Source organism: Solea senegalensis, linkage group LG15 (genome assembly GCF_019176455.1).
Source record: "Solea senegalensis isolate Sse05_10M linkage group LG15, IFAPA_SoseM_1, whole genome shotgun sequence".
NCBI lineage: Eukaryota > Metazoa > Chordata > Actinopteri > Pleuronectiformes > Soleidae > Solea > Solea senegalensis.
The window spans coordinates 22,702,352-22,719,472 of record NC_058035.1 but is presented as its reverse complement, the minus strand read 5'-3'; the positions used below and the strand labels follow the sequence as shown (position 1 = coordinate 22,719,472).

General features: G+C 41.6%; 2 protein-coding genes across 3 annotated transcripts in view; both read right to left on the bottom strand.

The window, feature by feature from the left end:
- LOC122781767 (kinesin-like protein KIF20B) overlaps window positions 1-10,452 on the bottom strand; it is a 33,772-nt gene extending 23,320 nt beyond the window's left edge. For both annotated transcript variants that reach the window (XM_044045772.1, XM_044045774.1), the window contains exons 1-12: window positions 10,358-10,452; window positions 8,621-8,732; window positions 6,943-7,032; window positions 6,282-6,404; window positions 5,286-5,424; window positions 4,825-5,009; window positions 3,648-3,702; window positions 2,407-2,613; window positions 2,063-2,174; window positions 1,857-1,928; window positions 894-1,040; window positions 60-222 (exon numbers count right to left, since the gene is read on the bottom strand). In XM_044045772.1, coding sequence (XP_043901707.1) covers window positions 60-222; window positions 894-1,040; window positions 1,857-1,928; window positions 2,063-2,174; window positions 2,407-2,613; window positions 3,648-3,702; window positions 4,825-5,009; window positions 5,286-5,424; window positions 6,282-6,404; window positions 6,943-7,032; window positions 8,621-8,728 — 1,401 coding nt within the window. In that variant the 5' untranslated portion in view covers window positions 8,729-8,732; window positions 10,358-10,452. The remainder of the gene's footprint in view (window positions 1-59; window positions 223-893; window positions 1,041-1,856; window positions 1,929-2,062; window positions 2,175-2,406; window positions 2,614-3,647; window positions 3,703-4,824; window positions 5,010-5,285; window positions 5,425-6,281; window positions 6,405-6,942; window positions 7,033-8,620; window positions 8,733-10,357) is intronic.
- A 198-nt stretch (window positions 10,453-10,650) lies between these two features.
- Window positions 10,651-17,051, bottom strand: LOC122781768 (ankyrin repeat domain-containing protein 1). The gene is made up of 9 exons (XM_044045775.1): window positions 16,808-17,051; window positions 15,417-15,602; window positions 14,652-14,780; window positions 14,444-14,551; window positions 12,918-13,016; window positions 12,724-12,822; window positions 12,377-12,475; window positions 11,782-11,880; window positions 10,651-11,467 (listed from the first exon to the last, which is right to left on the bottom strand). The coding sequence occupies exons 1-9, from the start codon at window positions 16,832-16,834 to the stop codon at window positions 11,369-11,371; spliced, it is 945 nt and encodes a 314-aa protein (XP_043901710.1). The 5' UTR covers window positions 16,835-17,051; the 3' UTR covers window positions 10,651-11,368.
- Window positions 17,052-17,121: the final 70 nt, after the last annotated feature.

Below are 17,121 nucleotides of genomic sequence, written 5' to 3'. Positions count from 1 at the left end.
GAATGTGATGTGGACAATTATCAGTCAGTAGTTTATAGAGGACAAGAGGACACGCAGACCTTCTGTGCCACAGCGGAGAACTTGAGGACATTGAGGGTCTCGTCGTACATGGACGCACACTGGTTGATGTTGACGATCATGCAGGCTTTACCTCGACCACAGAAGAAACTCTGCAGGTAGTGAGTGAGTTTACTCTCTCTGAAGGGAACGTGCTGGAGCAGCCTGAGGGAGGGAACAGGAAGTGAGCTTCATTCATTCATCTACCACTTTATCCCCCGGAAGTGTGGTTTTCTCAGGTAAGACTCTACGTCACATGTTCACGTCTTTATCTCACTGTGAGACAGACTTTTCCAACAGGAAACTGAAGTTTGTAAAACCACTCACTCTCCCACATCAAACCCCATAGAGAAAATCAGTGATTTTAGCTGGCGGGACACACAAGCTTCTGGTCCTCTGCTGCCTTGTGTGGTCACTTTGTGTCACTTAAATAAATCTAAATAGAGATTTTCAAACACTGGAATCACAAAATAAGACATTAGAACTTAGCGATGGAGAGGGGTTTGGTGTGGGAGAGTGAGTGGTTTACAAACTTCAGTTTATTCAAGAAAAAGTCTGTCTCACTGTGAGATAAAGATGAGAACATGTTACATAGATTTTACCAGATGAGTCTCTTGTTCAGAGTCTAAATTCAGTGTTTCTGGTGTCTCCACTGGAAGCCATGTGGGATTTAAGTGGTTTAAAGTAAGAAAACTGTAATGTTATGTGACTTTTAAGATATTTCGGAAAGAAAAGTGAAACCCCAACATGAACCAGGACATGAGAACATGAGCAGAACTAACAAACTCACAGAAATGTGAGCAGAACCTGTTGTGAGTAGAGGTGACGGATCTTACTTGGCCTGTTGATTGTGTCGTAGAGCGTTGATACATTTCCCCAGGATGAGCATGGATGTGTTGATGTTACCCGCTTCTTTCAGACGCTCGCCTCTGTTCTGCGTCTTGGCGCATCGCTCTGATCCGGCCAGATCACAGAGACACAACCTGACGACAAACAACGTTCAAGTGTGACAACTCGCACTAAACACATGGACCAGGATCTGAGGATCTGACGTCACGGGCGGATTTCCAAACTACTTTTACAGTAACTTTTCACTTCTGACTTTTTTCTGCCACAGTAAATCAGTTTAATGTTTATCCAGTGAAATATCATCGTTGAGGTTTCTAAGGCAGTAAAATAAGCCTCTTTTCTGGGAAATTGTTCATATTTTTGCCCTAAAAAGCCTAAAAATGTTGCACAAGAAAAATAACCTAATTTTAACTAACTTTATCTAACTTTGTTTTCATCAGATTTAACAGCTTTAATAACCAGAAACAAGAAAGTATGTAAACGTGTGTGTGTAAATATAAGACATTCTAAAGACATACTCTTAAATTCAGCTTAAACAACTAAAGGAAGACTCATTTTAATTAAACATTTGTTACAGGACAGAATCTTGAATGAACCTTAAAATGGTTCTATTTAGTGTTAAAGGAATACTTCACAGATTTGTTTTACTAGAATAGAGGTAGTGATTTTAAAAAAAATCTTCCTTTTCTTTGTTACGTGTCCAACACTGACACTTGGTCCTGTTAGCGTAACTGTTAGCAAAGATGGCGGACAATGTTTACATTCTGAGAATGTGGTCACGCCCCCTACGAGTGGCTCTTAAAAGTGCAGAATTAGCATTGCAGTTTCAAGTGTATTATTATTGTATTAATATCCTAGTCATACAAAGCTAAATTCAAATAGTTGATGTATTTAAGATTTAAGCCATGGGATGATTATTTTTCTTAAAACCAAACCGTGTTGATACTCACTCACTGACTGTGTGAACACGTGGAGTTCCAACGTCCTCCAACTTCAGCACACGAACAGAAAAAACACTGTGACTGCAGAGACACAGAGAAATGTTGTCTGTTTGTATTTGAATAAAACTGATTTCAAGTAAATCAATAAATAAATGGTGCTATGATGAGCACTGAGTGGCTGAGAGCGCCCCCTGTCATCCAGGCTGAGTTTTCACCTTCTGCTGGAGACCTGGTTGAGTCTGGTGGAGGAGAAGCTCTGGTTCTTCTTACCAAACTTCATCACCTTGAAAGCTTCTTCTGCGCTGGTAACCTGAACCCAGCGCAGATCTGAACACACGCACACACAAATGAACTAGTTAGTTAAAAAACACTCAAACTGATTCATTTACAATGAAAATAGTTCATCAAAAAGTTTTCTAAAGTAAAAAATTATCTTAAATCAGAACGTTTTAATATAAATGACGAGGCCTCAATTTTTCAATGATCCCAGTCACAGAAATTCACCATCTACTAACTGTGTGTGTTTTTTTTAATCTAAATTATATTTCTGTATTCAAACCTTTGACAAACGCATTGCCCTTGACGTCTTGCGACAACCGCAGCACCGTCCTCCTGGGGGCGCCACTGGGCAAAACCTCCAAGAGGTCGTGGATGTTCTCGTTGTAGATTTCGCAGAAGGAAACCCAGACAGAGAACTTGGTGTGCGGCGGCACCTCCAGGCTGATTTTGTCCTCTGCTGCCACGCTTGTTCCCAACATGGACGCTCCTGAGAAGAGACACAAGAAACATGTGACATACATCTTAAGAAACCTGTGACAAACATGCCAAGGTTTTGCACGTGACACACATGCTAGGAAACATGTGACACATGCTAAGAAACATGTGAAACACATGACACACATGCTAAGAAACACGTGACACGCATGCAAAGAAACATGTGAAACACATGCTAAGAAACATGTGACAAACATGCTAAGAAACACGTGACACACATGCTAAGAAACGTGACACGCATGCAAAGAAACATGTGACACATGCTAAGAAACATGTGAAACACATGACACACATGCTGAGAAACACGTGACACGCATGCAAAGAAACATGTGAAACACATGCTAAGAAACATGTGAAACACATGACACACATGCTAAGAAACACATGACACGCATGCAAAGAAACATGTGACACATGCTAAGAAACATGTGACATGCATCGTAAGAAACCTGTGACAAACATGCTAAGAAACCTGTGACAAACATGCCGAGGTTTTGCACGTGACACATGCTCGGAAACATGTGACACACATGCTAAGAAACACGCGTGAAACACATGACACACATGCTAAGAAACATGTGACACACATGCTAAGAAACCTGTGACAAACAAGCTAAGAAACCTGTGACAAACATGCCAAGAAACCTGTGACAAACATGCCAAGACACCTGTGACAAACATGCCAAGACACCTGTGACAAACATGCAAAGAAACACGTGAAACACGTTCTAAGAAACCCGTGACACATATGCTAAGAAACACGTGACACATATGCTAAGAAACACGCACATATGCTAAGAAACACGGACAATACATGCTAAGAAACACGTGACACACATGCTAAGAAACATGTGACAAACATGCTAAGAAACACATAACAAACATGCTAAGAAACATGTGAAACACATGCTAAGAAACACATAACAAACATGCTAAGAAACATGTGAAACACATGCTAAGAAACATGTGAAACATGCTAAGAAACACGTGACACATGTAAAAGTAAACAAAGTAAACAAATCTCACCTTCAAGCAGAGTCTTATTGGTGGAGTTCAGGAGGCTGACGTTGCTCCGCTCGCTCTGAGAGACAAAGAGTGAACGGAAAACTTTATTGATGGATATCGACTCACACATGAATGAACAACACCTGTCCTCAATAACTGTCCCCAACATCACCTGTCCTCAACAACTGTCCCCAACGACATCTGTCCCCAACATCACCGGTCATCAACAACTGTCCCCAACATAACCTGTCCTCATCAACTGTCCCCAACGACACCTGTCATAATCATCTGTCCCCAATGACATCTGTCCTCAACAACTGTCCCCAACATCACCGTCCTCAACAACTGTCCCCAACATCACGGCAATGTCCTCAATAACTGTCCTCAACGCCATCTGTCCCCAACATCACCGTCATCAACTGTCCCCAACAAAACCGTCCTCATCAACCGTCCTGTCATAAACATATGTCCTCAACCATCTGTCCCCAACATCACCGGTCCTCAACTGTCCCCAACATCACGCGGTTCCATCAACCTGTCCACAACCATACCTGTCCTCAACAACTGTCCCTAACATCACCTGTTCTCAACAACTGTCCCTAACCATTATCTGTCCCCAACATCACCGGTCATCAACAACTGTCCCCAACATAACCTGTCCTCATCAACTGTCCCCAACGATTACCTGTCATAAAACATCTGTCCCAACACATCTGTCCTCCACAACTGTCCCCAACGCATATCTGTCCTCAACAACTGTCCCCAACATCACCGGGTCAACCGTCCCCAACATCACCTGTCTTCATCAACTGTCCCCAACCACATCTGTCCTCAACATCTGTCCCCAACAACACCCCACAACTGTCCCAATGACATCTTTCCCAACGACATCTGTCCCCAACAACACCTGTCCTCCACAACTGTCCCCAATGACATCTGTCCCCAACAACACCTGTCCTCAACAACTGTCCCCAACAAAACAAGCTCAGGGTAAAATGAAAAGCTGCAGCTAGTTAAAGTTTAACTTATCAGTTCAATAATCGATGACTAGTGGACGATCAGAAATACTGCAAGTGTGGAATAATGTTGACTCCGGCTATTACTGGTGAAAAGCACCAGGGGGCAGTATAAAGGTCAGAACATACAGTGCGTCCTCATCTTAAAGTGACAGTAAAAGATGGCCACCGTGTAAACAAACCTCTTTTAGCTGTCTGAAGAGGTTCCTCTTGAACGCCGCCTCCTCCACCTGCTGCTCTGTGCTCAGTCTGCTGAACTCTCTGCAGCGCTGAGGTTTGATGCCGGTCCCCGTGAAGACGCGCTCGTCAATGCTGTTGAAGATCAGGTCCAGAGACCTGGGCAGGATCCCAGCGTCAGCATCTGGACCTGGAACCACAGCAGCAGCACACAGTGCGGTTCTTCTCAGTGAGGTCATGTTCATACTCATCGTATTCATTGTTCAAAATAAATAAAACATAAAAACAAATAAAACATAAGAGCTGTTGGAGCGCTAGCATAGAAGTGGCAGCTTTCAGTCATTATTAGTCGTACAAAAATATATATTAAATTATTTTGGTTTGTGAACATCATCATTTCCAGGTTTGACAAACACTGATCGACATATGAACGTATTTTATCAGATGGAGGAAAAGTAAAACTGACCCAGGAAGGTGAAGGTTTTGCCAGCGTTGGTGACGCCGTACGTGAAGAGCAGAGAGTTGGCTCCATGCAGGACGTCTCTGACCAGATCCTTCACCGTCCCTTCAAACAGCTCCCTCTGTGTCGTCTCTGGACCAAAGACCTGCGCCAGAACCCAGAACCCAGAACCCAGACTGTGAGTGTGAGAATGTGTGTGTGTGTGTGTGTGTGTGTGTGTGTGTGTGTGGTGTGTGTGAGTGTGGGAGAGGGTGAGTGTGAGGGTGAGGTGAGGTGTGAGGGGTGAGTGTGAGGGGGTGAGTGTGGAGTGGAGTGTGAGCGTGTGTGTGTGAGTGAGTGAGTGCATGTGAGTGTGTGAGTGTGAGGGCAGAGTGTGGGGAGGAGGTGAGTGTGTGTGTGAGGGTGAGGAGTGAGGAGTGTGTGAGTGAGTGTGTGTGAGGGTGAGAGTGAGTGTGTGAGTGTGAGAGTGGGTGTGAGTGTGTGAGAGGGTGAGAGGAGTGAGTGAGAGAGTGGGAGGTGAGAGTGAGTGAGGGTAAGTGTGAGTGGAGGGAAGAGAGGGTGAGGAGTGGGAGTGTGGAGGGTGGGGAGAGTGTGGGAGGGTGTGGGAGAGGGGGGAGAGTGGAGTGTGAGAGAGGGTGAGAGTGAGTGTGAGAGGGTGAGTGAGTGAGTGTGAGAGGGGTGAGTGAGTGAGTGTGTGAGCCAGCAGGTGTGAGCATGTGTGTGAGTGTGGAGCTGCAGGTGTGTGTGGGAGGGAGTGTGTGAGTGTGAGCTGCAGGGAGTGGAGTGAGTGTGTGTGAGGGTGAGAGTGAGTGTGTGTGGGAGGGTGAGAGGAGGTGTGAGAGGGTGAGAGTGTGAGAGGGGTGAGAGGAGTGAGTGTGAGAGTGAGTGTGAGAGGGGTGAGGAGGGGAGTGAGTGTGTGAGAGGGTGAGAGTGAGTGAGAGGGTGAGAGTGTGAGAGGGTGAGAGTGAGTGTGAGAGAGTGTGAGTGAGTGAGTGTGTGTACCTGAGAGAACTGGAAGCGTTGTCCAGTGTGTGGCAGTGATCTGTCCACACTCAGCCTCGCTGACAGAGACACACTGGGAGGCTTCAGCAGGACAGTGTCTGCAGACTCGATGGACACACAGTCCTGCTCACAACAAACAAACAAACAAACAAAAATAGATTAGAATTATCTGCGTCTACTTTACTATGAGAGGAATCAAATTCTGACTTAATATCACTAACTGCAGCAGTGACTAACTCTCACATAAAACTGCTTGACTGAATCTCTTAAACCTTGGTGGGAGGAGCTATGATTGTAGTGATGATTCAGGTCAAATCTAACAATATTAATATTACACACTCACTCACTCTCCCACACACACACACACACACACACACCTCACTCTCCCCACACACACACACACTCACTCCCACACACACACACACTCACTCTCACACACACACACACACTCACTCCCACACACACACACACACACACACTCACTCTCCCCACACACACACACACCACTCTCCCACACACACACACACACACACACACACACACACACACACACACACACACTCACTCACTCTCCCCCCCCTCCACACATGTAACAGAGATAAGACTCCATACAAACACATGTAATCACATAAACCTGAACTACCTGCTCTCTCTCTCTCACCTGTGACTCTGTGCTGTTATGCTCGGCTGACGTGAAGGGCCTGATCCTCAGGTAAACCTGCAGGTGTTCTCGCTCCTCCAGGATGGACTGCTGCACAACAGCATCATATTATATTATATTATATTATATTATATTATATTCAAGGTTAAGAAGTGAAAGAAGAGTTTAAAGTGACAATTTACACTGACAACGTTACCTTCAACACAACAAAGTCTGTATGACTTCAGTTTGTAGCTTCTGCCGCAGTGCATGCTGGGAGAAGACTGAGGCTGGATGTACACCATGGATGTATTATAAGAACTGGATAGAGCTCCGCCCCTTTGGCTCTGTTCATACCTATGGAGTTGCTCACCCTCTGACTTCCTGGTTTATTTCCGGGTTGTGCGGCCCATAGAGCATGTGCAGTAGTGTTACTCCCATAATGCCTCTGGGCTATGTGAACGAGCCGTCCACATTCTCCACTTGCTCGGCGTGTCCATGAACAGTGAAAGGCATGATGGGAGTACGCTACTGATGTGCACAAGCGGATTTCATGAATACCGACGTCACGTTAGCTTCAGTCTTTAAACCATGGATTTGAAAATGAAAACCAACGATAGTGAATACAGTAAAGTGAAAAGTATAATGATGTCATTATACATGATGATGTATAATGACATCATTAAACATCATCATGTATAATGACGTCATTATACATGATGATGTATAATGATTTTTCCCTGACACTAGCCGTTCCCGAGACGTCACATGACCGCACTTTGCTGTGCTCGTACACAGCTGTGACGTCACAGATGTTTCTGGGCTGTTTATGGCCTTTAGGAAGGTTTTACACATGTCAAACTCCATGAATTATAAATATAGAATATAAAGATCTATACATGCCTGTGTCCATGTCACCAGTAGTTTTACAGGAGTTTCTTTTACTACTGTGCTCAATGGGAAAATTGCTTTTTGGGCCGAATGAGTATTTTTGTTGCAGTACCGGGAGTGGCCACCATGACAACATTGTCTTCAAGGCAGAGGGGGCGGAGCTCTATCCATTTCTTATAATACATCCATGATGTACACACACAGAGGCCGTTTCTCAATATCCATACTTGTGCGTACTTGTGCGTACTTGTGTACTCCTGTACTTGTGAAAACATCATCAGCCTCAGTCCAAGTTCTGTTCCTATTCTCAAGTAAGCGAACAGTGAGTACGGTTCTAAAACCCGGAAGTGTTCTGGCTCCGCCCATTTTTACCAAGTATGCATCGGGTGGTGACTTAAGCGTACTTGGGATGGCCATGTATCCCAGAATGCATTTCAGCGGAGCATAGCAGCAGATAATAGAAATATAAATCTGAAATAAATATTTTTCTGTGTAGCATATTTTAATAGAAATAAATGAATAAATGAAGTTAAATATTTAAAATGTAAAAATAATAACAATATATATGCATTTATTAAAAGTATTTCATATGTTCATTTATCAACACCGTAGGTGGCGCTAATGAGGCTGCAGCACTTGGCGCCAGCCACCATTCAAACAGCAGAACAATACATACACTTGCTTACTTGAGTATTGAGAAACGGCCAGAGTTTTGTCAAAGGGGCGTGTGTGGTGATCACGTGACAGGGAGGGAGTGACATCAGTCGTGTGTGGGATCATGGGACTGAACACATCGTTAAAGGTTTACCTGCGAGTTTGGTAAGAAGGTGAATTCTGACGCAAAGTTTCCCTTCAAGTCATCAACTTCTAACCGTCGCTCCCGACGATCGGCTGAACTGTTCAGACAGATTTCCATCGTCCTGCGACAAAAATTTTAAAAAGTTAATTTTTCATGTCGCATACATTACAACAAGCACAGGAGAATTACAGCGCCACTTGCGGGTCTGATATATGTACTGCAGTGTTTATCATGAATATTTCCTGTTTATGGAAAACCTTTAAAGAACAAAAAAGGAAAGGATTGTTTCTGTGTGGGTAATAAACGATTCGGGGAAAATATCTCAAGGTGACTTTCTTACAAATATTGGAATATGATTTCATTTTTAAGCCAGGTTTCTGTTCAGTTTACTCTGTTTTAAAGGATTTAAAACATGACAGAGCATTGTCACATTTTCGTTTAATCGTATAGAAGATAAAACAATCAAAATCTATAGTTGAGTCAAATGAATTACACATAATTAATAATACACTTCAGGGACTTTGCTGTAAACCATCTCTGACCATTTAAATGAATGTCATACAAACTTGATCTAATTTACTCTTCTCACTTTGATTTTACTCAGTGCTTCTTCACCATTAATGAATCCAGTGTCACCAGTTCCACAGACTTTTAAAAACCTATTCATTCAAACCCTAACCCTGGACCAATAAAGGTCTTTTAAATTAACTGCCATACTGGGCCAGTGTAGACCAGAGCAGAAGCAAGTTAAAAGCATAATAATGTTATTTCTCATGGTACATGTGTATTTTAGGTTGCGTGGTTTGTGTGGAGCAGCTCTGTAAACAGCTGTAATCACTGCTGACGTCTAAGACCAGTGTTTCCCAACCCTGGTCCTCAGAGAACACTAGAGCTTGTTGACGAGCTGACCATCTGAATCAGGTGCGTTGGAGCAGAGCAACATCTAACCCATGCAGGGCAGTGTTCCCTGAGGACCAGGGTCTAGACACCAACACAGGAACCAAAACAAGAAAAGGTCACGTTGCTAATATCAGTCATATTTGACAAAAACCAAACAAAATGGCAAACATACGTGTGTTTATTAGCACTGATTTAACTATTTAATATTACTATTATTATTGTTGTTGTTATTCACTACTCACTATTTTACTATTCATATTACTGTTATTCTGTTCAAATGTTATCACACTGAAGTTAAATTATAATATGGTCATAATGTCATAAATCAAGTATTTGATTTATGATTGACTACAGTTTGTTGATTAAAAACGATCAGTAACTGCAGACATACTAGCATATCCTCTCCAGCTGGTTTAAACACATTTAATCTAAAGACGACACATTAAAATAATGAGAAATGTAAACGTTATTGTTGTTTTTAAACAGGAAAAACGAGCCTACATTCTGCAGTTCCTGCTTCTGCCAGGACCAATATGGCGACGACGTTGAGGCTACGTGTACTGTCAAGTGTCAATTTAAAAAAATACATACAACTTTATTTAAATAACCCCACGTAAACAAATGCATATTACATTGAATTGAAGAAGCTGTAGCTGTCAGATCGTTAGCCACACACTGAAGCTAATATGCTTCGTAACCTGTCATTCGTTTGTTAGCCGCACTCGAACTAACCGCTAACCAGCTAGCTGCTCATGGTGAACTTATCAGAGTTCGATAAATGTTTTGTTTATTTTCACTTACATAAATAGAAGCGCGGCATTTTAAACTCAGCAGAAAAACACTTACGTGACCGTTAGCGTCCGTGCATCCACACACGAACTGTGAGCTAACCTGGCGCTAACACTCACACACACTCACAACAACACTGCCGCGGTCTCAGTTTGAAACGGACCAATCACATTCAAGCACATACCGCGCGTGCGTACTACTGCTGCTGCGTTCAATGGACACGTTTGTGATCGGAAAATAGACAATCACTAACTTTATGACCGATAGATAGATAGATAGATAGATAGATAGATAGATAGATAGATAGATAGATAGATAGATAGATAGATAGAAAGACAGATTCACACTCGTTTCAACTCAAAATTTGTTTTATTCAATAATTAATCCATGAATTCATAGCAATATTCACTAACATTTTAAAATACAATAAAACCATTTTTAAAAAAAAATCATAATTCTGGTTATTATTCATCACTTGTTCAAGCCAAATCATCTCTCTTCAGACGTCCTCTCATCCAACATTGATGTTCATACGTTCATAAACCTGATCTCATCTCAGCACCACCACATAAAAAAACTGAAATAATCCCTTTAAACTCAGTTTAACGACACATCACCCTTTCACACCGACCTGGAGTCATCTTCAACATAAACTTAAATAACATAACTCACACAGTTATTATTAAAGTGTATTAAAATCAATAAATAAACAAAGAAAACCAATCGATGATTGACGTGTTGCCATAAATCAATAAATAAATTCATCCTCTCGATGCAGTGACGGTGACTTCAACTTAAAGTAACAATTAAGAAAAACATCTTCACGTCGTCGGCCAAGACATTGTCCAGCAATAAATCTATCAATCACATTATCAATGACCTGATTAGATTTCACATTATTAATCTCCTTCCAGGCCGCACTGCTGTGCTGCAGACGCCTCGAAGGTTCCAGTCCCTGAACGCTTCACGAAAAAGCTAAACATTTCCTGAGGGGGCGGAGTCAATATCTGTCAGTCAGCATGTGCTGCAGCGTTTCCCTGGTTAATGACAGGTTAACAAAACACTTGTTTAGTTAGTTTGGTTTGTGTCGTCGTCGTTGACGTGACACAGAAGACTCTTCACTCCGTTCTGCCACGAGTGCAACGTCTGCATCGCAGTTTTCCCGTCCTGAAGAAGAGAAGAGCAAACAGCGGTCAACATGTTGTTCTTGACGGAGATTTTACTCGACTCAGCTCAGTGTTTCTTCTCCTCCATCAGTGACTGAATCAGACTGTGATTCACTTTCACCAAAAACAACTGCTTTACAAGTCACAAAAAAAACACTGTGATGTGATGACTCCGCCCACACGGAGGAGGAGGAGCTATGAAGTCACTGAAGCTAAAGTGAGTCGAGTTAGAACTGTGAAACGTGGAAAAGCAAATAAGAACAAAGTTCCTTGTCTGAAGTTTGTGTTACCATGGTGACGGTGTTGTGCACTTACACAGTTCTTGGTGTTCAGACTCGCTCCATACATCATCAGCAGCCTGATCATCTTAAATCTGTTGATCCTCACCGCGTCGTGCATGGGCGTGTCCCCGTCCTGACACCAGAGACAGGGATGATGTCACACAGTAAATATGATGATGTCACACAGTAAATATGATGATGTCACAGTAAATATGATGTCACACAGTAAATATGATGATGTCACAGTAAATATGATGATGTCACAGTAAATATGATGATGTCACACAGTAAATATGATGATGTCACACAGTAAATATGATGATGTCACACAGTAAATATGATGATGTCACAGTAAATATGACAGTAAATATGATGATGTCACACAGTAAATATGATGATGTCACAGTAAATATGATGTCACACAGTAAATATGATGATGTCACACAGTAAATATGATGATGTCACAGTAAATATGATGATGTCACACAGTAAATGTGATGATGTCACACAGTAAATGTGATGATGTCACACAGTAAATATGATGATGTCACAGTAAATATGATGATGTCACAGTAAATATGATGATGTCACATAGTAAATGTGATGATGTCACAGAGTTTGATGCTCACTCTGTCTTTAGCGTTGACGTCGGCTCCACAGTGAATCAGATGTTCGGCGCACTCACAGTGTCCTGTTCTCACGGCAACGTGGAGAGGAGTACTGAGTAGCTGAGGAGACGAGGAGAGAAGACAAGGAGACTTTAAGGGGAGGTGAGAGGAGAGGTCACGTAAAATTCTTCTCATTTACATATTAATTAATTCATTAATTCATGTCGACCACTCTTAAAAAAGTGCTCCCTGGACCCAGCTGGTGGCACTCTCTTGTTTTCAAAGAAGACGGTAACCATGGAAACCTGCTGTGAATAAAATTAAGCTGACGTGGACGTGCATGTGTCAACGTAACTCCGCCCACACACCTTGTCTCTGGACGTGACCTTTGCCCCCTGGTCCAGGAGTAGCTGCAGAGCCGGCAGACTGCCCCCCCTACAGGCCCAGTGCAGTGCTGTGGCCTCCAGCTGCAACACAAACAAACACAAGGGGGCGCTGATCACGACAAACCCAGCACATGTTCCAGAAAAGGGGTGGGGCCAATGTGGGAGTGTGTTGTCACCTTGTCTTTCATCTCGATCTGAGCTCCGGCCTGCAGCAGAGTCTTCATAACGTCAGTGTTTCCTCTGAATGAAGCTTTGTGCAGCGCTGTTCTCTGAAACTACACAACATTATCAACATTATCAACTACACAACATTATCAACATTATCAACTACACAACATTATCAACATTATCAACTACACAACATTATCAACTACACAACATTATCAACATTATCAACTACACAACATTATCAACATTATCAACATTATCAACACAACATTATCAACATTATCAACTAAATCAACTACAACATTATCAACTATCAACTACACAACATTATCAACTACACAACATTATCAACATTATCAACTACAACATTATCAACATTATCAACACACAACATTATCAACATTATCAACTAGCATTATCAACATTTATCAACATCAACCAACATTATCAACTACACACGTTATCAACTACACAACATTATCAACTATTCAACAACATCAATCATACACACATTATCAACATTATCAACTTTATCAGCATATTATCAACATTATCAATCATACACAACATTATCAACATTATCAACTTTATCATTATCAATTATCAACATTATCAACTAATTATCAACATTATAACTACAACAATATCAACTACACAACATTATCATCAACATTATCAACATCAACTACACAACATTATCAACACTTATCAATCAACACATTATCAAACATTATCAACTACACAACATTATCAACTACACAACACATTATCAACATTATCAACTACAACATTATCAACTACACAACATTATCAACTGCACAACTTTATTAACTACACAACATTATCAACTACACAACATTATCAATCAACTTTATCATTATCAACATGCATTATCAACAACATTATCAACTACACAACATTATCAACATTATCAACTTTATCAACATTATCAACACAACTACACAACATTATCAACATTATCAACTACACAACATTATCAACATTATCAACTACAAGGATTATCAACTACACATTATCAACATTATCAACTACACATTATCAACATTATCAACTATTATCAACTACACAGGATTATCAACTACACAACATTATCAAACACAACATTATCAACTACACAACATCACAACATTATCAACACTACAACATTATCAACATTATCAACTACACAACATTATCAACTACACAACATCAACTTCAACATTATCAGCTACTTCAACTTTTATCAACTACTATCAACATAACATTATCAACATCAACTACACAACTTTATCAACATTATCAGCTACACGACTTTATCAACTACACAACATTATCAACTACTATCCAACATTATCAACTACACAACATTATCAACATTATCAAATACACAACATTATCACGTCACATGATCATGTCTTCATCTCACTGTGAGACAGACACACACAGGAGCTGCTGGTCCTCATGTGGTCACTTTGTGGTCACTTTGTGTGTGTGTGTGTGTGTGTGTGTGTGTGTGTGTGTGTGTGTCACTCACATGGTCGCTGACGTTGACGTCTCCTCCGTCTCTCAGATATTTCTCCACCACAGGAAGTTTGTCCTCTGAAGCTGAAGACAGGAACAGACCCTCGTCCACGATCTCTGGCTGCAAACATCACAACAACCCTGTCAGCTATAAGATCTATACAGTAGAAGATGATGAATGAATGAATGAATGAATGAATGAATGAATGAATGAACATTACCACAGTCTCAGGCTGTGGCTGCCTCTTCTTGTGGGCGGGGCACTTCCGCTCTCTCCTCCTCTTCCTCAGTTGCAGGATGTTGAACAGATCGTCGACCGTCTCCAGCTTCAGTCTGCCGCTTTTATCAGTCTGAGGGGGCGGAGCCAACAACAACAACCGTCACTGTCATTCTCTGAATCATCAATCATAAGTTCGATTTAATGAACTCATTTTCTTCCAAAGAAATAAAGTCAAAGTTTAAAATCGTTGTTTAAATGTTCAAATCCTGAAAAAGACTAAAAGTGTTTTACTGCAGTATGCCACAAGGTGGCAGCAATGACCAAGAGGCAAAGTCTGAATGAAACAGTCATTAACTCTTATTAAAAATAACAAGAATAATAATAATAATAATGAACTAAATGGGACGTGGCCTTTGTCTGCGACGTCTTCAAACGTTTCCTGAGACGTTTTCTTTGTTTAAATTATTCAATTGTTTAAAACGTCTCGTTTACGATGTTTTTGACGTCATGAAAACAACAGGCTAACAGTTTAGCTCGCTAATATAAAAACAACGTAAAGACAGAGAAAAGGAGAAAAAAATCAAAATGGCCACCGCTGTTTCTGAACATGAACGTGAAGTCTGTCTACTTCCTGTCAAATCCCAGACTCGATAGGAAGTAGACAAACATTCATTGAACTCATGACCTCTGAGGTTTTACGAAAGGTCAGACGTTACGGCTATGGTCAGAGGGCGGAGTTAACAACAGCTCCTCCTCCTGTTCTTACGTTGAGCGCCGCAACACTGACTTCCTCCTGTTCACTGCCGCTGTCACTCTCCTCTGACAGAGCTCCACCCACTCCCAGCTCGCCGTGGGACGTCCGATCATCGTGTTTCTCTTGATTGACGGCTGCCTCGTACACGCCCCCTTGGAAGTCATCCCCTTCTTTGCCCTCTGACCTTTTACCGGTCACCTGAGGAGAGAGATTTATAATTTAAAAACAGGAAACTGAAGTTTGTAATGTAATGTAAACACACACACACACACACTCACGCACTCACACAGGCGCACACACACACACACACACACACTCACGCACTCACACATACACAGCACTCACACAGACACACACACACATGTTCGACATTCATGACATGAGGGGACATTGCATTGACTTACATTCATTTCCTGGAGACTTACTCTAACCATAACCACAATTACTACTGGCCTAATCCTAATCCTAATCCTAATCCTAACCCTAACCCTAACCCTAATCTCAATCTCAGCCTAACCTTAAAACATATCTTCACCTTAAAATGTAGTCATTGACATTGTGGGGACTTGATTTTTGTCCCCACAAGGAAGACAAGTCCCCATAATGTGACTGTGTAAACAGGTTTAGGTCCCCACAACATTAGTAATACCTGGACACTCATTGCACTCACACAGACGCACACACACACACACACACTCACACTCACACACACACACACACACACACACACACTGTCACACAGACGCACACACACACACACAGTCACACACAAATGTAGAGACTTGAAAATGTGCCACTTGCCATCATACAGTCATAGTGCTTTATTCCCATGTGCCACTAGGGGGAGTTGCATCTTTACGGTCATGATTGATAAGGACTCACTTACTTATTTAAGACTCTTGTTTTGTTTTTACATTAAAATGTTTCCACCTGCGATAAACAAGCAAAGACATTTCTTACAAAGTCAAATTGAAGGTTAATTATTTCCGGTTTTTACAATTATCGCAATAATTCCATGAGAGTTTGTGACAAAATGGAAAGCTCCGCCTCCAAAATTTATTATAATAATAATTTATATTTTTTTTAAAAACAGGAAACAACAAAAGAAAAGAGTTTTTTGAGTGCATTTAATGAGCAGCTCACAGAATTCACGTGGATTCAAAAGCTTTCAAGAGTTTTGCCAAATATTGATGATTTGTCCGTTTTCACAAACTAAAAAGAGAAGAAGTGAAATGTTTTATTGTGTTTTAGAGAAGTTTGAAGAGTTTGACAACAATATTGTGACTTTTAATGATTTAAATGTGTAAAACTTTGACGTGATGTGATTTTCAGTTTGACGAGCGTCAACACGCGACGTCAGGATTAAAAACGTGTGTGAAAGCTGCGTCATCATGGACACTCACCAGTTCCTCCACGCTGTGAAGTCCCATTCTGACGCCTGAGGTGAAGCAGTGAAGGAATGAAGCAGTGAACGAGTGAAGCAGTGAAGCAGTGAAGCAGTGAAGGAGTGAAGGAGTGAGGAGGCCCAGTAAAGTCCAGGAGAGTCCGGCTCTGATGGTCCCTGCGTCTCTCGCTGTCTCTTATATAGTCCTGTCAAACCTGCTGTCACTCACTCACTCACTCAGATCACGTTACTGCCTTCATGCACACACACACACACACACACACACACACACACACACAGATCTGTGTCATCCTGCAAAGATTGGTGTGAGGT

What these genes read in the sequence shown, in the direction of transcription:
- LOC122781768 (XM_044045775.1), bottom strand. Translation starts at nt 16,834, where the DNA reads ATGGGACTTCACAGCGTGGAGGAACTG. An exon ending in TCAGTGTTGCGGCGCTCAAC is followed by an intron (nt 14,781 to 15,416) that starts GTAAGAACAGGA and finishes CCGCCCCCTCAG; the next exon opens with ACTGATAAAAGCGGCAGACT. An exon ending in ACGTCAACGTCAGCGACCAT is followed by an intron (nt 13,017 to 14,443) that starts GTGAGTGACACA and finishes AATGTTGTGTAG; the next exon opens with TTTCAGAGAACAGCGCTGCA.